The sequence below is a fragment of the Mytilus galloprovincialis genome, chromosome 8, assembly GCF_965363235.1.
Source record: "Mytilus galloprovincialis chromosome 8, xbMytGall1.hap1.1, whole genome shotgun sequence".
Taxonomy (NCBI): Eukaryota; Metazoa; Mollusca; class Bivalvia; order Mytilida; family Mytilidae; genus Mytilus; species Mytilus galloprovincialis.
The window spans coordinates 68,612,132-68,636,016 of record NC_134845.1 but is presented as its reverse complement, the minus strand read 5'-3'; the positions used below and the strand labels follow the sequence as shown (position 1 = coordinate 68,636,016).

Sequence of the window (23,885 nt, the reverse complement as noted above, 5' to 3'; positions counted from 1 at the left end):
TCATTATTTTGGAATAAAAATGTCATTTTCTAATTTGGATTAAGATTTCTCTGACGTCCAAGGACCTTTATTAGGACTTTCTATAGAGCCTTGTGGTGCACCAAGTTCTAAAAGGGTCAGCAAACGTCAGAACAAATCTCAATTAGATTATTGGGAATTCTGGTGACAAAAAAAATCTTCCTTTCATTTAATGTCTTTCACTGAGATTATAAACAATGGAGAACCGGTCTGAAATTTTAGTTTTTGTGAATTAAAGTCATAAAAAACGAGTGACCGGTGAAAAATAATGTTCTTCCAATTCTTGAACCAATGCATACAAACATCATAAACTTAATCTTCTGTGCAGGAATTTATAATTTTTTTCGTGTAAATTTCGTATAATAGTCAATTTTTCTTTAATCGGTCAGTGTTATTGTGAAAATATGGCAGATAATTAAAGTTCGTGTTTTGAAGCCGAAGTTTAACGATTGTCACCTGTTTGTCAACAATCGACAAAAAATCAACAAAAAAGCATGGAAATTGAGCACGTGTTTAACATGTAAATTCAGATAATAGTTTTATTTTAAGGACATCCATGCGTATTGTGATCACCGGATTATTACGAGATGGGTCACACTGAGGTCACTTTGCATACGGAAAATATGGCGGGGGAATTGCTTCCTGCAAGGAAGCAATTAAAATAAAGTAAACTTCTTCTTAATATGAATAAATTAAAGAAATTTTCTTCAGAAAAAAGTATATGTACATAAGTTTTATAATGAAAACTATCCATTGAGTTATAAAAAAAACATATGCATTATTTTTTTGATTTGAGGTTTCTTATGACTTTAATCCATATGAGACAAAGATTTTTGGTCTTATTCACAGGAAGAGTTTAACTTTTCTGCAATCAACTCAGTGTGTACGTTCCCCTATACTTCGCCTTTGGACGCATCGAAATTATATCATTTTTATGCATGAAATTGACGAAAGACTTTTCGGCATTTCGCTCCCTTTCAAAATTCCTGGATGCGCCCCTGGAATAATGTCGCACTAAAATAAGTCAGGACTGTTTGACACAATACAATTTTTAATATTTGCCGTATGACGAAAGATAGAAGAAAAGAAATAAAAAGAAAAACAAATTTACATAGATCACAAAAGTTGACATGTATTTATCGAAGTATAAGAATTACATATTTCTTTGTAGTGTATTTATTTAATATGCAGTACGACATGCATACATCTTTGAAAAGATTTTAAATTCTACTTTCCATTTCTATCATGTGAAATTGAACGTAAAGAGATTCACAGAAGATTTAAATAAATAAAGACGAGTTTGAAAAGTAAATATTCTTATCATATCTATCAATATTTGTCACAAAAACCACATAGATTCATTTGAGAACTTTTTGTCATTTGATTTTCCCCCTTTATCAATAATAATGATACTTATTTATGTGCTGAGTCACTTGAAGTAACTGTTGACTTTGTATTAATGACAAGATTACTTAAAATCATAGTCCAATTAGACGTATTTATGTATATTAAAAGGATATAAGAAGTTTTCTTATTAAATGGATACATTTTCGATAAGTATCTAATTTGATGTTTAAACCTATCCCCACGTTCAACCATCATTTGAATTTATGAATCGTACTAAACGCCACATAACTGGAGATGAAGTGTTTTAAATACATGTATCGCTTGAATAAAATGATTTCGGTTTTAAAAACAAGACGTGCTGCAAGATATTACCCCCTGGACGTTTTTGTCTAATATCAACTCAAATACCAGTGGCGGATCCAGGGAGAGGGGTTCCGAGTTGGAATACCATCTTTTTTTCTATTTTTTTCTACGAACAATGGTTTTGAATGAGAATATGGTTGGTATCCCATATATCCTTGGTTGGAATCCCTTTTATAAAAATGGCTGAATTCGCCCCTGAATATACCTTTCTCTCTTTCTCGGTCTCTCTCAAATTCTATCTCTAAAAATCTCAAAATATATCTCTCAAAATCTCAAAATCTCTCTCCCAAAATCTCAAACTTATATATACGAGTAAAGGACTTATCAACTTTTAAAAAAGGTAATATTTGTTAATAGTCTATCTGTAAAAAGCTATTATCCTGATTTTATCGGTAAGATCTCATTGATGCACATCTCTGATCACAATAATTGAGCAATATTTTACTTTTTACTATACAATTACACTTCCCTTTAACAAAGTGTGTTACAAATTGGACAATATTTATCTGAATTGGCAAACAACAGCTATTTGTGTGATCGATGTGAATCTTAGGTTTTTTGTTAGATTTAAAATTCATTTCACTTTTAACTTTCACGTCGAGCAGATTGTAAACTATTCTTATTTTTGATGCAGGTAAGTTTCATCAATATATTCCTTATTTTATCTACCATAAAATCGATCTCAACATCCGGGTGATTAATGGAATCACAGCATCGCTAATTGAAGTGTCAAGAAAAGCGTGTAGGTTGCTTTGCATGCACATTTGCATAACTTTTATCTTGATATAAAAGAAAGACAAAAAGAGCAGAAATGTATACAGGAAATCTATATTTCATTATTGACATTCAGAAAAGAAATGCTTTCTCGTTGCACGAAACGAAATATACACATGTCGAGTTTTTTGTTTCTGATCTGAAATAGAGATTTTCAACTTAAATGAGTACTGTTTTACTTATGACTTGACCTAGTATATGTGCATAAAAAATCAAATTTAGAATCTTTTGATACATCTGTGCTTTTTACTTTAATATGTAAGTTTTCGTCTTAAATAATTAAAGTATTTATTACTATAGAAACGAATGTAATTTGCTGCATGATATTAAAAAGTGATTTTCTTATATCTGTTGACGAAATATTTTGACTTCAGTTTTGTTATATATAGGAAGATAAATTTATGCACTGTATATCATTTTTGACCATTTCTTTGTTAATATTTCTTTTATGACGATGAATATGGTTCCCAGAATGAGAACAACCGAATTAAACTTATCACTGGGTGTGTACTCAAATAAGCAGTACAACAAGTGCCATATGTGCATCAGGATATTTTAACCATTCCGGAGCACCTGAGAACACTCCGGTTTTTGACAAAAAGGCAAGACGAAATATTCATTTTATTTCTTCAGACACAAACGTGTACAAGAGGTTGAAACACTATTCCGGAGGGTTCGTATTGCTCACTCTTTAGCTGTCTTTTCTATCTGTGGTTAACTGTTGTTTGTCTTTTGGTCTTAGTCTTTACCATGATCAGTTCATTTTCGTGTTATGAGTTTAAATATTCCTCTTGAATCCTTCGCCCAGGGCCGTAACTACCTATGAGGCAGGGGAGGCAACTGCCTCCCCTGAATTTTCTACAACATTTTTTTTTTTAAAGTAATAAAATGAAATATTGACAATATGTACACGAAGAACTTGAATTTATATTATAAACAACCTAAGTTTACAGTTTTAACAGTGTTCTCATGATACGTGATATATGTCATTTTCCGGATTTTTGATCGATAGTGAACCGTTTCAGTATTTGTTTTATTTTATTTTTTCGTGTGGCCTTCCGTCTGTTATTCAGTATTCGTACTAGAACACATATATGAAACTTTGCTTTCGGCAATTTTGAATAAAACTTAACTATTCACATTTATTTAGGGGCTCAATTAAGCAGAGGAAGTTCCCTTTGTATTGTGAATCGGCTGAATCAGCTGTTGGATCATTTTTTTAACGTCTCCCGATCGTACGAGAACATTTTGATCAATGCCTTAGTAGTTAAACACTCCCATTCGTTGTAGCAGGGACTTTCTATACTAAGTATATACTAGTATAGAAACTTTCAAAGTCCTTGGTTGTAGTTATATACATGTCTGTTCAGCTTTTTCAACAATATTGAAATTCAAGGTTAAAAAAGATATCTTGCGTTCTATGATATCGCTTTATATGGGGTTTTTTTTTTAACTTACCAGTTTGATTTCTAACAAAAATATCTTTAAATACAGATGATAATTGTTTGCATAAAAATTGCTTCCAGGTTCCAGCAATACTGATGTTTCTTAAAGTAAGGAAATCGAAGGAAAACGGGTCATTTTTAGCCACTGATTTTATTGAGAAAAAATTCTGCGGTCACAATGTATTTAATGTTGATTCTTAAAGTAAGGAAATCGAAGGAAAACAGGTCATTTTTAGCCACTGATTTTATTGAGAAAAAATTCTGCGGTCACAATGTATTTAATGTTAATAATTATAGGTCAAAGTACGGCCTTCAAGACGGAGCCTTGGCTCACCCCGAACAGAAATCTCAGCTTTTTTTTTTGCATAAAAATTGCTTCCAGGTTCAAGCAATACTGATGTTTCTTAATGAAAGGAAATCGAAGGAAAACGGGTCATTTTCAGCCATTTTACTGATCGGCGACCCCCAAACCCCTGCCTCCCCTGAATTGGAACCCTAGTTACGGCCCTGTTCGCCTCTCTGTTTTTAAAACTTGACTGTAAGTTGAATGATCTGACGTCGAAGAACTTTTCCGTACACGAATATATCATTAGATAACTAAATGTAAAAGTATCTTGGGAAAAAAGGCTAACGATTTTATAAATTTAATGCATCACAAACCTTTAAAAAATTGTACATCAATACTTAATAGAGTTATATACCTAATTATCATGAAAGTAAATGCGTCATGCTATAAAGTGTTGTACTATGAAATAGAACGACCCAACTATGCATTTTGACTTATTCAAAAATCTGCTTCGTCATACTTAACTTTTTTGATGAGTTTAGTGCTTAGAATATACACGAAAAAGCGAATTTAACGATGCAGTCTTACTAATTATAGTGATGTGCAATAATTTGAATGATATTTTGTTCCAATACATCTTGTTTGAAAATATAATTGACCATGTACAGTTAATCTTTTGTATTATTGTTGAATTTTCCACTGGTCGAGTTTTTCACATCTCGTAAGAACTCGTTACCATGGTAATATTGGACGAGACTATGTTGTCAGTAATTTAGTGGCAGGCGTTTAGGAATTGTGCGCGGTTTCATAGAATATATGTATGTCCATCACTTGAGTCAGACATAAGTAACTAGTTCAATATTGTCATGGAAATAAGTGACCAAGACTACAGTCTATATAGCTAGAATGTCCGTCAATAATGATACTTTCTATGGTATTTTTAAACGCAGTGTATACGATATATTCAGAGCTGCATACGTGTTGGTGTCTGTTGCTATATTTCAATGTCTGTTAGGTTTTTTGGAGAATTTTGTCTTGATGGCAGATCTTTATTGTTTTTTTTTTAATTTCTTCACAACCTTTATAAACTATTGACAATTTACAGCATGATTATCAGATATATGTTGTATGGACACTTTTATTTGAAGAAGACTACACGTTGCTGCTATCAGGGTGTATCTCTGATCATTTTTTATCGTAAAGTTGCTATCTCATTTCTACTTTTCTTTATATATTTGACCTCTTTTTGTGAGTTGGATTTTTCCAAAAGTGTCCAGACATAATCGAAAACATACATTGCATGTTATATAAACTGGACAGGTATATAATATAATATTATGCAATAGACATGCAATTCTGATAAAAATGAAGTCGTTCTTTAATTGTTAATTTTTTTAAAAGGAGAATTTATATAATATCGTATATATACATATTAATGTCACATTCCTGAAATAATGCCATGCAGTTGAAGGTTTTTTGCAGCATTTTAAAAAAAAATAATTATCAAGTGCAAATTCTGCAGAAATTAAACTGAATTTAAAATTGTTGAATTGGCTTTGCATGCGATTATTTTGATTTATTCAATAGTTTGTATATCTTTAACAATAAGTTTTAATAAACACTGCAAAAAGAAAATTGAATAAATCAGTTATTGGGTCGCATGCATTTTGAAATATGATAAAGCTTGTTCTTTTAATGTTTGGTAATTATTTATGTTTTGTTATTTTTGACAAACTGAGCAACAGATAATTACAAAGTGTCGTTGAGAAAATTAAAAATTTGAAAAAGAAGATATATAATTATCCTCGCCACCATATCAAGTTGTGTTCATCCTTCTTTCAGCTTTTGTCAAAATAATTACTTTCGAAAACTTGCACTTAGAATAGTGAAATTGACAATGGTTCTGGTCGAAATAAACAATCGTTAAATGAAATTGACAGTATTTAAGAGAAAGTTACACATAATTTCATTTCAAAATTACACTATAATTAAAGTAAGAATAGAAAAGACTCCCAAAAAGTATTCGGTTGTTTTGTTCTAAAAAAGATAACGCTTACCAGTTACCTTAAAATGAACTTTCAAAATAACTTTTCTTTGTAAAATCCTGATTCTTATTATAATTTGTTTTTTAAACAATATGTTTTCAGTGACTCAACAGATGTCATTTCCATTGTCAATTCAGCACTTTGAAATATTACAATTTAAATATCTGATGCATTTTACAAAAATTTAAATTTCTCTATTCAGTACAAAATAGCGATAGGTGCTAAATAAATCATTTACCTTGACTGTTTTAGCAAAATATTCAAATTGAGGATATGAGTAAGCTTTTAAATCCTGTCGACACACGCACCATCATTCTTATCATTTGATTTGGTCAAAAAATGTGAAAAGAATTTACATGCTGATTTTCGAAATATTTGTAAAAATAGAATAAAATTGTAAAACTCGTCCCTGTCATGCCAATTTTCATTATCTTTCATGTATATACATGGATAAAAGAAGAAGTGAACTATACGACATTGACCCAGTAACCAAACAATAACACAACAGTTCACTAGAATTAGGGATCATTCCTTGCATCTCATTCTGCAAATCTATGACTTCGGTTACAAGAGGCGCAATATCAAAATACCTCTGCAAAGAGAAACGCGATAAAAAAAAAAAAATGTTTTGGTAATTTTTACATGTTTCGTGTACACATCTTTATTATCTTCCATGGAAACCACGTGATTAAAATGGGCCACTTATATATGCCGTCTCCGAAGACGAGAGCAAACTACATCACATTTCATTCATTCATCATCCATTCAGTCACGACTCAGTCATTACAGCTGAACGGACGTGCTGGGCCAGCTCTCCTTTACCCGCTATCTGCGATGAGGGTTTACAGTTAGATGATCAACGACTTACTACTTTAGATTAACCAATCCAACGCCGTACAGTAAACGCAAAAGGTTGGGCCGTCTCCCGCGTTAACACTCCAAAACCCATTGTATCATGGGGGAGTGTCATGCCGATTTACGTCCGAGGGCTGTATCCTAGGTGTTAGATGATTGACCTTCATTTCACTGCCTCACGGCTTTGGTCCTGATAACGCTTCCTGTCATCTTTAGAACTATGTCCACGACTCATCTACCAGTACTCCATCATCGAGGTTAGCGGGCTGCCAAGCTGACCAAACTGGCCCTGAAAGCAGCCGTTGTGAAGAAATAACGCCAAATTAGTAAACAAACCAAAAAGAACTCACAAAACCAAGATGGCGACCTCCAAAATGGCGACCACCACTCGTTCCTGACGGATGGCACAAAATTATTCAAACGCTCACCAAACGCCTTCGGGCACCGAGCCGACCGTGCGAGGGCTGTATAGCCAGTCAAGGTCGTTAAACACTTCCATTTGTTGTAGAGCAAACTAACTTGAATTACGAAATTGCTCCGAAGAATTGATTGCAAAATGAAATGTAAATAAGTTAACCAGTGTTGAAAACGCACACACACACATTCATATTTGTTTTCTGCAATATTTAGATTGTGTGCAGTTAGTAAGTCGTAATGCTCCGGTCTTGATGATCAAAACCATCTCTTAAGTGTGACATCGAAACCAGAAAAAAACTCAAGCCCAATGAAGCCGCTTAGTGGTTATTTCGCATGAAATTAACTTCGCCTTCTTCTCGACTAAAATTAAAATGGTTTAGATAAGTGTGTGTTAAAAAACTACATCAAAGGCATGGTATTTAAAGTAATCTCAAGGGAAAATGAGAATATGAAAAAAACTGATTTTTTTTTACATCATTTGATAGTAAAATTTTAATCAAAGACTTTTTTGCTCGACTAAATAGAAATACTATCATATACATATAAAGTTATTACATCTCAGTTTCCTTAATTGTCATGCAAAAGATCAGAATTATAACTTTCAATTAAAGAAAATTTATTGGAGCCAATACGAACATGAATGTATTAACTATTTATTACTGCAAGCCCTTTGAAGATCATGGCTTTTCATTACGGTAGCTGCTATTTATGATTGATTAATTTCATTTTTGATGTGTTCATACCTCCTGACTGAAGAGTATAATACTATTTGAGGGTTAAGAAGGATGCAAAATCTAAAACTTCGCCGGGGTCTGAAGAAAAAAAATAACACACCGAGCATCCGTTTGGTTTGGGACCATACATGTACTGATATCATCAACAAGTTCAAATTGATTATGATAAACTCATTTGTTGTTCTGTTCTTTTAATATTGATAACGTCATATCCGGCCAAGAGTAGTAAGGCATTCTGGTACTCTGTTAATTAAGAGCAACTAAAAAATAAAATAAAGCTTACAATTGTTATTTTTTTTGGGGGGGGGGGGGGGGAGAGGGGGCGATTTGCTAAAGATTTTGTCATCATAGAAAACACAATTCAAATAATTTTCCAAAAAAATGCACCGACTCAAAATTACACGGATTGTAAGCTTGATTTTACGTCTTTTGGTGGGTTACATGACCGAATACCAGAAATCATATGTTACAGAAGTTAACATCTATATCGGCCTTGAACAATGAGCAAAACTTTTTGACCCTATATATATCGTTTACCTTTGCAGTTTGTATATTTGGTTTATCAAAATTTTATAAATCAACATGTACATTTCTTGTTTATTCCTTTACGCAAAAGCAAAATTGTATTTCAAAACCGAGACCAATTCCAAATAGAAATGAATCATATGTATGCAAATCGGAGGCTAACGTCACAACTGTGCACAATTCAGATCCGACAGGTGGTTGCTGTAATTCAAACCATGGTTCTCAAACTAAAGGTGATAATATATGTTTAATGTTACAGAATTAACTAATTCAAAAAATAAAAACAGCAATTAAACCCCATTTTCTGACGGACGACCTGAACTTAAACTCGTGGCGGCAAAAGTCATGTGGGACGGGAATGCTTAATGAAATGTAACAACTTCATAAATGAAAAATAAAATAAAATTTCGCATCAATTCCCTTTAAAATTTAAGGCCCATTGTTCGTTTCACCCGAGATAACCTTGTATTGTATATCGAAGGAGTGATGTCTCATTCGAGAGTATAAGTACACGCGGTTAAGCGGCAGGGGTTTCATCTCAAAGGTTTCCACGTCCATTTTGTAGCGAATTTAAAATTTTAACGAAAGTTTTATGCATCATTAAAGATTTTGATTGGAATGAATTTATATAAAAATTATTTAGAAGGCAATTGAAGAAATTTTATAATAGACAAATTAATGCAAATGGTGACCATTGGTCTAGAATAATTTGTGAAAATCTTTTCACGGTCAAGTGAGGACTTTTTTTACTTTCATACTAAGTGTAACCACAGAAATATCAAATACTCTTTAAGTGATCTTTCATTTGATCAAATTCAGATAAATGTTGTTGTCTGACAGTTTTTATATTTTATACTGAAATTATTTTACATGCGACGAGATTTTTCCATTATCCTTTGTCCCTTTTTTTGTATTTTATTTTGTTCTTTTGTTTTGCTCTTTCATGTTTCTATGAAGTGTTTCTCCTGATTATATTAGACAAACCTCAACGCTTGTCTGTCGTTTGAATTTGACTGTAAGAAAAGAAAACGATGTCTTCAGAATTTTTCAATTCCAGTTAAAAATTGTTTGTTTCTCCTGGGAACAGTATATCTAACATATATGTTCCTGGTTTCTCTTATCCTATTTTTTCTCCTTTTTTGTGAAAAAAGGGGGGGGGGGGGTGGAGTTGATTTTTTTTTGTAATCTACACTATCATGATCATATATTATATACAAATATAATAGCATTATAATATATAAGTTTTTAACCAAACCACTATTATATTGAAATTAAAAATTTGAATATTTTAGACATGACTTTTTCCAGTATAATCCTATTATTTTTTCCTAATTTTAGCAAATGTTCTGAAGAAAAAGAGGTTCTATGTACGCTTGAAATTCAACTCCTGAATACACAAGTTCCACTTTCACGAACACACGACTGTTGTGTAAACAGTGTGTGTTTTAACTTGTTATAATCTTAATTGAAGTTTAATTAAGGATAAGTCAATAATTGTTGTTTATTTACAGATATGTAACAACTTTTTTTGTTGTGTAATGTTTATTTTTCACCATTTACATACTTATCTCTCTATTATCTAATTTTAAATAAGCAAACAGTGTGATAATCCTCCGTGTTTAGAGTTGAGTAATAAAGGGGGTATAATAATAAGTCCCCATGACAGTTGAGTGTTATTTTTATGTTATAAGGTTAACAAGATTTTAGTCAATTGTAAATAAAAGGATTACTTAAAAGCTTGTAACGGTTTATCTAAATATACAGTTAGATAAATAGATAATAAAGTAATAGTAACGGTATTTATTTCTTATGTTAAATTACGATACTATATACAGTAAGTAATTTTTTAATTTTATTGAAATACATGTATATCCATTTTTTCATTGGGATTTTGCATTTCTGGAACCCAAAAAGCTTGCTCTAGAGTATAGAAATTATAACATGTTTTATTAATTAATACAAAATAAAAATATTTCTTTTCCGAAAAAATATGTTTGTATTATACATCTTTGGCTCTGAATCTATAGTTTTGAAAAAGGGACAGTTAATGATGGAAAAGCACAATGTGCCAAATGATTCAGAAATTAATATTGTAATATTGAAAGTTAAAAAAATTAATTGCTGTATTTTCAGAATAACATGTATTTTTAATGGAACTTCACATAACTGTATGCTTCTATATTAACTAAGAACTGACATCGGTAGTATTTATTAAGATCTATGCATTACGTAAGGACTGAAGCCACGAAGTCTCCTTTGCTTATTTCGCCCCTTTGCCAACATCCGGTAAGCTATTTGATAATTCATAAATGTCCACAAACCACTAAGGTACCGACAGCAAACGTCGACAACTACTGTCTGTTTACATTAGACCACATTTTGTATACTTAAAGATATCGCTGTAGATACGGTGATAAAATTAAGACAGTTTATATATAAAGGACAAATTGAAAAGACTCGTGTGACAGATATTACTTGTTATAGGATAAATGTTGTTGACTCTTTGATAAGTTGAATAAATTTTAGATAGTGAAAGGGAAGATATTATGCATATTAAGAGAAACATAAGAACTTGGGGGTATGATTCTGATACAGGTTTTGTTTACATACGAGCTTCGGGTAGAAGAGGATGGGGTTATTGGCTCCAGTAGTAAGAATTCTTTTGAGTTATTAACGGGATATTGAATGCTTCGTTCCCCGCTTCTTGTTGGATATTTCATTCTTTTTAGGTGAGTTTCCTATGCGATAAATTGTTTAAATATATATAATTATGCACATAAAGTTTTATAAAGAAATGGAAACTATATGATAAAAAATAGTAACTTTATCGTGCATATTGACTTCCATAGAGAAATTATCATAGAGCATTTGAGGTTTACAATTTCATAAAGCAATGATACCGTGTTAATGAAAATGACGTTATCATATGTTCGATTAGAATCACTTTGCACCAGTTCATTCACATGCCAACAACAGTCCTCGGATAACAGTCCTCGTGTGTATATTTTACTTTATACTGTAGTGTAGAATTTTCAGCAATGTAATGAAATAAAATTTTAGGAAGAAAATCGATGAATTTGAATTCGAAATAATTAATATATCTGCGTTCTATTTTTATCGAGTTAGCAGGTCTACATGTGTGGAAATGGTCAATATTCTTAATATTTTAATCTTTAACAGCCTATTTAATTACAGCATGTATCTCTGCTATTAAAATCCCAGAACGGTGTGTTACTCCATTATAGATTCTCGACTTCTCATTTGTATTTTACGAACATGCTAAAAGAATTTTCAATTTTGAAAGAAGTTATTGATAGAAATAGCAAATTAATTAAACAAGATTATATTGTAAACATCTTAATTAATTTCTAAATATCACTTTTTTGCTTAAATGGGACCAAGGTTGACGCTTGATTACAAATGACAGCGTATGCCACTTACGACTTACTGACAAATACAAAACGGCATTGGTTATCGGGTGCGATAATCATTAATAATAAACGAAGAAGAAACGTTTGTTTAGAAAACGAAGTATGAAACAAGATCGAATATAGATCGAAAACCGTAGATAACATTAATATCCTTTAAAGATCAGATCGAACCAGGGGGAAGTAATTCTAATTTCCCGAAATGTTTGTTGTTTTAACAAATGGACTTATGAAATCTGTCGACTGCCTTTCAATAAACGCACAAAAGAGTGTGACAGAGAACACCGGTAAAGATAATCCGGAACATAAATAAAGTCAGTTTGTTTTGGTCTTGTTAGTACCCCTGCAACATATCCCGAGGGGAAACACTGTTTTTATCTTGACATTATATTTTTGAGTGTTAGGATTAGAAGTAGTTTTTTCTACAGTTAATATGATTTTCTTGGAGTTCGGAGAGGAAGAAATACAAATTTAAAGTAAGTTTTGAAGACTTATAACGCCGTTTTTATTTGGAAAAAATTAAAACATAATACTTAATTAGCAGTGATGAAATTGTTATTTAACGGTAGATTTTGTTATGAAATAAAAACTGTCAACTGCTTGAGCAAACCTTTTATGTTTCAACGTTATTTTACTGCTCCGTCTAAACTTTTGATGTAAGCTGGAAATGAGCCTAGTGTATTAATTTTAGCTTATAGAAATGCTAAAAATTTATTTTTCTCAATTTCTTATTTATCACTAGTATGGAACACAGCTTCATCTTTCATTACTGAATCTCGAGGGTAATATTTCCCCCTCATTCAATAACATACCCGTATCTAAATATCAAAGCAGTCACCCCCTTACCAAGGACAGCAGCCGTTTCTCGAGGGTAATATTTCCCCCTCATTCAATAACATACCCGTATCTAAATATCAAAGCAGTCACCCCCTTACCAAGGACAGCAGCCGTTTACTTCTAATCATATTATAAATTATGATTTACATCTGTATATTAATTCCACAATGCAGCACCGCCATATCACCACAGAAAATATCATTTTTCATAATTACAATGAAATTGACAGGTTCCGTTTTGACCCCTATTATTCATTACTTTGATCCTTGGATTGAATATGAATATCATGCATTATATATTAGCCAGTGACTGCAATAGTGTGAAGTATTGTCTGACCATCATGGTGACCACTGTCCACTTTAACACGTTATCAGACAGAATAATTGACCGAGTGAAAGCTTTAATTATTTTTCCTTTTTACTCTGTCGTCGTTCATTATTACATCGATATGGTATCATACCTTCATTTAATGCTCATTAAATCAGAGTTTTTAGAATCCGTGTATTTATGAATCGCCGTGACGGCATGTGGATGTATATTTATTCGAATCTGGATATTTCTTAATTTTAGGTCTGAAGGTAGGGAGATGTATACTTATTTTTGCTTATAGTATCAAATCAAATTTCATTTCAATTCATTTTTCAATCACCGATTTATTTATTTTCAACTTTGATAGAAAACGGAGATAGATTTAAATTTTCTTTCTGAGAAAATATAAACGTTCAATTCATTTCGATTTAAAATTTAAAATTACTTTATTCATGTCAATAGAAAATGCAACTTCCTTTATGAAAAACAAATATTTCGTAACTTTCAGTACAACAAAATATAACAGAAAGAGTTATTAATACACGAACGAATGAATCTTTCTTGCAAAAACGTAAACATGCTAAAGCAAAAAAAAAACAACCTTCCATTACATATTATCATACATAAATAGATTGCAGAGAATGATAGTCAAATAAGATGACAGTGCGGTCTTATATGTGCTTTTTTATATATATAATAAGATGTATTTGAAAGTGTTTTTGTACAACCTTTAGTTTCGAGTTGTGCCGATTGCGCTCTAGTATTTTTAATATTTAAAATTTTATATAGTCTCAACTTATTCTTGTGAATTTTTCTGATATCATAACTGCAACTTTTTGTTTTCTAAAAAGAACTCGATTTATTTCCGTAATAATGTCCTTTTTAAGATATACATCGACTATCCGTTTCTCATATTTATATATTTTTAATGATTATATATGTACGGAAACTGCGAGATATCCATTATCGATTTCCAATTGAATCGTGAAAAATCGGGAGACTCAGTGAAATCATATCCGATAATATTACGGTCTTAAAAACAAAGTTTGAAAATAACAATGATGACTTCCTGGACGTAAAGAGTGTCCAGAATGGGATATTTTCTTTCGGTTCATTTTCTCTCTATCGGAATTCTTCCATTTTCAAACATAGCTTATGAATGATTATGTTTTTTTCTCTACTTTTTTTTTCACTGACTCGCCTCGCTCGCTTCGTCTTTACTTTTAATATCCTACAATTCACAATCTAGTTTTGACATACAACCAAAAGGATCTTGCAAAAAAATAATCCCACTAAGATTAAAAATTGATAAACTTATTGATGGACGATATAGCCATTTTTACTGCGTTTCCTGAAATATGAATATCGACATGTCATAAAAAATACATTGTGGTAAGTGATCACTACACTTGCATTTCTTAATCCTTTCTCAGTAACCGTTGTGCTAAATATCTCATTATATATATAACATACGCGATATTGCATTAATTATAAGCATGAATCCACGAACGGTGAACTATAGCTGTTTAATAATTTGTGTGTCATTTGTTCTGTTGTGGGGAGTTGTCTCATTGGCAAGCATACCACATCTTCATTTCTATAAATTCATTAATTCAAAAGTATAAGCGGTGGTTAATTTTGGCGTAGCTGTTTCGTATGGAAATTGTTAAACTTCAAAAACCATATATATCCTTCATACAATATAAAATGAAGACAATAATTTAAAGAAAGTGAGTGATAAAATATGTAAAATCGAATGACTATACAGTTTGTCTCATTTGCAACCATACTGCATGTTTGTTTTTACTCTTTGGTCGGGTTGTCAATTTGACACATTCCCCATTTCTATTCTCTATTTTACATCTCCTTATTTTTATATTTTCTTTTTTTTCAGGAATGAATAATGCTGTCGGATATTTAAAATGAATCCCCGTAATTATTGTATCCTGCTCTTCTGTATTTATGGCTTGGCTTCAGCAACGGACATTGTGTACAACTTGCTCGAAGAGCAACCGCCACGGACATTTGTTGGAAATGTTGCAGACGATACCAATTTACGATCAACATTAAATGAAAGTGATTTTAACAGACTTCAATTCGAAATCTTAAAAGAGGGAAGCAAATATGCTGACTGGTTCACAATCGACATTAAAAGGGGCCAGTTAGAAACCAGTGAAGTAATAGATCGCGAGAATGTATGCACGTCCCCACAGTCTTGCATTCTGGGATTAGACATTGCAATTTACCAAGAAGATAAAGTGAATTCTTTGATCTTAGATTTATACAAAGCCTTTCGTATACAAATTATTTTGGACGATTTGAATGATAATGAACCATCATTTCCAAAGTCCGAACTAAGTTTGACTATTCCGGAATCTTCCGCAATTGGGTATGTACTATTTATAAGCTCAGCGGACGATCCAGACAGTGGCGAAAACAACGGTGTCGCCACTTATGAACTCGTAGCAGACGATGATACTTTTTCTCTACAGACACCAGGAGTCGATGGCGGGAATCTTGGAATTGTTGTAAATAAAAACTTAGATCGAGAAACGCAAAAGTTTTACCGCTTTCGAGTGGTTGCTAAGGACGGTGGAATCCCGATCAGAAGCGGCAGTGTAATGATTAATGTTACTGTGTTGGATACAAACGATAATTCTCCGATATTCGAACAGCTAGAATATGCCGTGTCTTTCCCCGAAAATACCCCCGTTGGAACGACTGTACTGAAAGTAACAGCAAACGACAAAGACATTGGGGAAAATGGCGAAGTATTGTATAGATTTAGCACAAGGGCTTCAGATAAGGTCAAACACATTTTCGACGTTAATGATAAATCGGGTGAAATAACATTGAAAAAAGACATAGATTATGAAAAAGACCAGTCTTTTCAGTTTACCATTGAGGCATATGATAAAGGAGCATCTTCTAATAAAGCCCAGTCGATTGTTACAGTCATGATTACTGACGAAAACGACAATTCACCAGAAATACATATAAATATTCCACCAGGTGGCTCTGAAATATACGAACCAGCGGAAGTTGATCGATATATCGCTTACGTCGATGCGCAAGATCCCGATAGCGGCGAAAATGGCACTGTGACGTGTAAAATTAACAACGATTATTTTAGACTGGAGTCTATCAATACTGGGATGTATAAAGTCAAGCTGAACCGGTTGTTAGACAGGGAAATAGTTGAAGTTCATAACATAAACATTATATGTTCGGATAACGGGACACCAAAGCGATCTAACACCACCATGCTATCAATTCGTGTATTAGATATCAACGATAAGTGGCCTGTGTTCAATCAATCAAATTACGATATGAATGTCCACGAAAATAATAAAATTGGCGATGTTATTGGCATGGTTACTGCAACAGATGAAGATATTGGTGAGCATGCGCTTCTAGCATACCATATAGAACACAGTTTTGATGAAGAGTACTTCAAAATCAGTCAAAATACGGGTCTTCTCAGTGCAAATAGAGTTTTTGATCGAGAAGAACGAGCATTGTACGAGTTCAAAGTTTTTGCAAAAGATTCCGGACAGATTATTCATAGCTCTTCCGCAACTGTTCGCGTTCGAATTGTCGACAAAAATGATGGTACGCCGACGTTTTCGGAAGATCGTTATATTTTCTATGTTGAAGAAGGAACACAGCTAGGAACGGAAGTCGGCAATGTTACCGTTGTAGATCACGATACGGGAGCTAATGGCGAAGTTTCTTTCTTGCAGGATTTTCCATACGATGATGTTTTTGTGATTGATTCAGCAACTGGAAAAATAACAACAAAACATTTACTTGATCGCGAGACAAATGCGAGTTATATTTTCGACCTGACCGCACAAGACAAAGGAAACCCATCACTACAAAGTACTACAAGAATAGAAATTTTCGTGAAAGACGTCAACGATAATGTTCCGTTGGTAAATTTCCCTACTAATCGAAATAACACTGTATATGTACCACAGACAACAACGATTGGATCCATCATCGCACGAATCAGCGCAACGGACTTAGACGAAGGCGTTAACGCTCAGCTGACGTGTCATATTATGCAGGGTGACCGACGTGGTATATTTAGAATGAACAATTTGACAGGTGCGATTATAGTCGATAAACATATCGATGAAAGCGATGCTGGAACATATACATTGTTGATTGCAGTTCAAGATAATGGCTTACCACAACGAACCACTTGGACAAACCTCGTTCTGATTATTCAGGATGACAATGGCCGACAAAACATGATCATTGCCATTGCCGTGGCAACCGTTACTTTTGCGTTATCAGTGGCGATGATTTTAACAATTTTTGTTATCCGACGACGAGATGTGATGAGAAAGAAACAGAAAGAACTTGAAGTAAAATCTGACAAACAAAACTTTGTTGCCGGGTGGTTAAACTGTCTGTCAACATCGTCAAAGGATATTCAGAAGATGAATATGGGTGAAAAGGTCAAGGACACAAATAAACAGATGAACTATAAGACTGATACTGATATGCAGCTAATGGTTCCAGACACCGGAAGTACATCATCAGAAGATAGCAAATCAATCGGGGTAAGTGATTCTTACTTATTTCTTATATTATTGTTAACATGGTTACCATGGTAATAGTCTTAAGAAGAATTTCTATTTGGACCTTTTTCTTGTCGTTATTCATCTTAGCAGTTGCTAGAAGTTTTTCGGTTTGGTCCAAGATTGATTTCGATTGATTGCTTTAGCCACTTGTCGTACCCATAATTCCATTCTCTTTCATTGGATATGGCATCTCCGGAAACAACTTATCACTGGTGTTATATCAGCTTGTGCACGCTGTGACGGAGATTGACAGACGTGGTACTGGAACTGATAACCTTTCCGGAGCACATGGGTTAATCATTGGTTTTTGTTAAGGTTCTGAAAGTATAACAAGAACTATCTTTAAAAAAAAGATATCCGACGTATTTAAATTTGAGTATATGTTTAAAACTATCATTTCGATAACCTTCAGAAGCACAAAGATACCATTTAAATAACGTCCTTGTTTGTGTTCAGTATTCTCGGTACTCGTATCTTTCTGTTTACATTCACCAAAACCCCGCGGAAATCTCACATGCGTAGGTGCGTTCTAAAAGTCATGTACGTTTGTACAACAAAGTTTACATTACAAATTATATAATTGTCCCGAATAAACAGCTGTCACGGATGCAAAGAGCTATCGGAGAAACAATTATTTTCATAATAAATATATAAATCTTTGTAAGATCTAGTTAAAATATTTATAGTTTTTCACTTGCTTTCCATCACGATATAATTAACGAGACGTTTTTTCAAACACAACCAAATCACCCACCATGACAGCATTTTGTCCAATCACAGAAAGGATTTTCGAGCATGCGTATTCTGTTGCCATAGTTAAGCGTCCTTAAGTTCAAAGGGCACAAACCGAAACTATACCGACTACGTCGGAAAAAGAAGATGTGGTATGATTGCCATTAAGACAACTCTCTACAAGAGACCAAAATGACACAGAAATTAACAGCTATACTGATAGGTCACCGTACGGCCTTCAACAATGAGCAAAGCCCATACCGCCTAGTCAGCTTTTAAAGGCCTCGAAATAACAATGTAAAACAATTCAAAATACTAAAAGTGACCTAAAAACAAATATGCAACACATAAACAAACGACAACCAAGGTTTATATAAAAAAAGAAGAAGTGGAGTTTCACATTTGTTACTTTGTTACTTTGTTACTTTGTTACTTTGTTACTTTATCCCATTGAAAGTTCGGGTTTTGCTTGACATATATGTTATTTCAACAATGGCAATTTTATTAAGTATGCAGTACCAATCAAAATAACATTTGACTTTTTATTAACTTTCATTTTTATAACAAAATAAAGTCATCAAATTTAACAACAACAAAATCAAAGAATTTTCATGACAATAAATTGTTATATGAAAAAGTTCAAATACTTTAATCAAAGTACTTGCGAAGTATATTTCGATATGAAACTATACATTAATTGTTTTAAATATACTTTCTTTTAAATTTAATGACAAATTTATTCAATTTAAAAATGTGTTACAATTTATTTTCCATATACAAAATACTAGATATACTAAACCATTGTGCCTTGATGACTATTACAAAACCATAATCGATTTGAAAATTTGATTTGCAATTGATTTTAGTTTAAAATAAAATCTTAGATGGATTTTAAAACTGTAAAAATCAGGATGGGAGGTAAGCAAGGGTAAAGATGTGTTTGATGCCCTATTCTTACACGTGCGCCGAAATCCGCCACAGTCACGTGACAAGTTGAAGGGATACAAGTCCTCAAATTTATCTTAATATTTTTCGCATGAATTAATTTTGAATTTTCAAACTTTGATCACAAACTTGAAATTTAACAAGTAGCAATTTGATAAACGTTTTGAACTTTCAAATTTCTATTTGAAAAATTTACCTTTAGGGCAGAAAAAAATGTGATAAACAAATTGGCTCATTAATTCAACTTTATGATTCTCATTTTTGATGTATCAATTATTTATAAAAGTGCTAAAACGTCTTAAATTAAACCGATATCATCGTCACATTCGAATTTAAAAAGCGAATTACTATACAGACGTAGTCAACCGGCAGAACGAGCGCTTACCGAACCATTGATAGCTCTTACAGACAACAAAGGGAAAATATCTAATTATGAGGGAAGCTAAAAGCAGATTCGAAATATGTCTTGTTCTGATTATCAAAATATGATAACTTTACAACACTTTTAAAATATATAGATTTGAAGATTTAATGTATCAGGCGTCAAGAAACCAAAACTCAGTTTTTCAAAAATCAATTCAATTCAGATAAGTTTTAATATCTTTTCCGATCAACAACAAAAAGAGAAAGAAATTGAATATTTTGTGGGTTTTTTTTTATCAAACCGCCGTTAGTCTCTAGGATATAGTTCTTGCAATCTATGTCTTTTTGTTTGTTTTTATTGTCAATTTTTTGATTCGTAATGCACATATATTTGATGTTATGAAGATTGAAAGACTTTTCAGAAATGAACTAAGTGTGGCATAAATTTAATGAAAACTTATCCCATCTCTTTTCTCCCTTAGATAGGAGAGTACACGTGCATTCGCAAGTCTTTAATACATAATTTGAAAACTATATTCGAACAATAAGAATTTATACTACATTGAGTTATTGTAGGTCCCATATAAAGCTATTAAAAATAACCATTTATAGGTAGTTACATGTGTGCTTTTTAGTAAATATATATATAGTCAATAATTGACTAATCTTGATCTCTATATATTTTCTTTAATTTTACAAAAGTATATTTTCTTTAATTTTACAAAAGTATATTTTCTTTAATTTTACAAAGGAAACGCTTTCTGAGATTTGTTTATCCGGATATGTTTTGTATATAAATTTGCTTAGTTAAGGGAAATGTGTACTCCAACTTGACCTTAATCAGGTTATCCAATTTGATTTTTGTCAAAATTTAAATCTCAAACAAAAATATGATGAATCACATCGATTTTAAATCGATCCAAAACGTCAACAAGTCGCTAAATCCTGCTAGAGCCTAAGTGCTGAAACATACGAGGGCTTTTAGTAAATGTTAACATCATGTTTATATGTATGGGGTTAAGAAAACTATTAAATTAGGCATATAAGGTCAGGCTTTAAACCATTTAAATAGATGCACAAATATTGGTATTTGTGATTTTTCGCTTCTACTAATTCAATATACACAAGTGTCCTCGAGGTTAGTCGAGTGCGGGTTATGTCAACGAGATAAAGTCGAAAATCAAACCCAAAATGCACATAAACTAAAAGTTAAAAGACAACAATAGTGCATTTCTATAAATCATATTTGAATATTTTATTTAAATATTATATTGTGATAAATAAAAACGTTCTTTTAGCATCGCACTTAATAGTGAAGTGCACCTGTTTAAATACCTTTTTAACCAAGGTTTTAACATTAAGTATATGTTCTTTTTAATAATGTTTTATTTTTTCTATAAAAATTATATTGACTACAATAACTTTTATTGACAACAAAAACTTATATTAAAAAAAAAACAATAGACAAAACGATGATATTGTTACTCGGCAAAAAAACAACAAAACATTACTAAAGGAAAAAAAACCTTTTGCGTTTCTGTCAGATTATTCTACGGTAATGGACAAAAAATATATATAGAATAGAGAACAATGATGGGCTTAGATATATAAAAAGAATAGAGAATATTGGACAAACAGTACAAATAATAGAGATAAATGAACTAAAAGAATAAAGAATGCAGAAATCAAGTACACCCCCCCCCCCCCAAATAAAAAAAAAATAGCGAATACAGAAATCAAGTACTCCCCACGCCCCCCCCCCAAAAAAAAGTTTAATATCTAGACCCTATGTTATGTGCGCATTAAATGGTAGGAAAAGACAATTTTGTCTATTGGTATTAACAAAGAGCAAATTGAAATGTATAGAAACATAAAGTTGCGACCTATTCCTTAATATCTAATATTGTCTTTTTGTTTTCAGCCGGGATCAAATCAAAATTTAACAAAGATTGATAACAATCTGAACGAAAAGAAGGAAGAAATGTCACCCAGGGAGCAGGACAGTGGGTTTGGTGAGAGCTTGGAGAGACGTGGATTGCAAGAAATGAAAGGTAAGCATTGAATGTTTAGAGACGGGTATTATAGTGAATGATTTGAAAGGTATATAGAGGATGGTTAGACAGATACTCGCAAATCTGTACATTCAGAAACGTTCTGTTGTTTTGATTACCTCAGTAAATATTGAAGTTTATTTATAAGAAATAAACGTGAAAGTTTCATTTTAAAACCTTGACATTCAGCGGTTAAAATTGTGTATTAAACGTCTATGACAACCCAACAACACAAACTAAATATCATATAAATGCAGTGCTAATTAATATATTAAAGAGGTGGGAGGTGAAACTATAAATGCGACAGAAACAGCATTGAATTGAATGTAAGATACGCAGAAAAATTGTGATAAAAATGTTATATTGATGATGAATTATTTCCCTTATTTTATTTAACATTTGACTTAAATAAAACATAACTGAAATATATATCTTTTTGTAGGGGGATTTCATGATGAAACACAGCGGTCTAAAACATCCTACTTGGACAGCAGAGGAGTACGAATTCCCTCCCCTTACTTAGATACCTCACTTCCGAACCGATGTTGGAAGAAAAATGACCGACAGACATATAATCGCGCCATAAGCTTCGATGATGAAGTTTTACGCGAGAGAGAACGAGAGAAATCAAATGTGCCTTCTTTTTCAAGTTTTAATTGTCGGTCTATTTCCGATTCAGGACAAAATCCGAACTTATTCACTATATCAGAACAAAAACAACCTTATGGATGCCACAGCCTACAAAGGAACCCACCAAACAGTAATAAATCGTTGAATTCAAAGTACTCTTTTAGAAATCCGCCCCGGAGGGATTTGCCGCCGATAAGTGCAACACCGGAACCGGAAGTTGTAGAACCATGTGACTATGAGCCATATTCATATGGCAAAAAACCATACTCGTTAGACAGACATTCTTTTTCAGATAATCACATAAACATTCATTCTGATATTCATTCTCAAAGTCCACGATCAGAAACATATACTCAGAGTCCAAGACCTTATAGTCCGAGGTCAGACATCTATGTGCAAAGTTCAAGATCAGACACATATGTACCGCATTCGGGATTAGATACATATGTAGAAAGTTCTAGGTCTGACACATATGTAAATAATTCGAGACTTAATACTCATGCAAACTCCCATTCCAGAGATGGAATAATTTTGGGCAAAATTGACAATAATGATATTGTTGTATAGTTATTACGACAATGGAATTTCAACACAACGACAACTGTTGAAGAACAAAGTGCTACATAAATGTGATATTTTCAAAACGATGACTGATCTCAGTGACTTTTATCTAATGTTACATTAAGTTTAAAAATACCATTGGCGGATCATTTCTGTTAACATATGTACTCGTGCTGGTGTGGTTATGCTCTTTGTTGCCCATTGGTTGATTCAGAGGGAGGAAAGGCGACGGGGTTCAGAGAATTTTAATATCTCCTCATTTATTTTTAGAGATTTGATTTTCAAAACAAGAATAATTTACAATAATGGGGATTTATTTACCTTTTAAAAATTTCAGAAACCTGCCGACAAAATTGAGTAAATTTTCATCGTTTCAATCTTGCCCATTTGTCAAAACTTGAATGATCTGCTGTCAATCTCAATCATCACAATCCTACACGAGGGGGATGCAAGCTTTTGGGATTGTGGAATGTAGGGGTAAAAAAATATGAGATTTGGGAAACGAGCACCTCCGTGTCAAACCATCTAATTTACAAATTTGCTCTCGAGAATTGTGTATGATATGCCAATGGTATTTTTGAACGTAATATTCAGTTGTATGTGCCAAAGGTTTTATTTGTACTTGAAA

At 32.6% G+C, this 23,885-nt stretch overlaps 1 protein-coding gene across 4 annotated transcripts in view; it reads left to right on the top strand.

Moving 5' to 3' along the window:
• Positions 1 to 23,628, top strand: part of LOC143042444 (protocadherin-1-like) — a 30,148-nt gene extending 6,520 nt beyond the window's left edge. Inside the window, exons 1-4 of one of the 4 annotated variants that reach the window (XM_076214733.1) lie at positions 2,260 to 2,362; positions 15,278 to 17,954; positions 21,937 to 22,066; positions 22,509 to 23,628. In XM_076214733.1, coding sequence (XP_076070848.1) covers positions 15,306 to 17,954; positions 21,937 to 22,066; positions 22,509 to 23,263 — 3,534 coding nt within the window. In that variant the 5' untranslated portion in view covers positions 2,260 to 2,362; positions 15,278 to 15,305 and the 3' untranslated portion in view covers positions 23,264 to 23,628. Of the gene's footprint in view, positions 1 to 2,259; positions 2,363 to 11,354; positions 11,539 to 12,490; positions 12,714 to 15,277; positions 17,955 to 21,936; positions 22,067 to 22,508 lie in introns of those variants that run through there. The other 3 variants (XM_076214734.1, XM_076214731.1, XM_076214732.1) reach the window with 3 other exon arrangements.
• Positions 23,629 to 23,885: the final 257 nt, after the last annotated feature.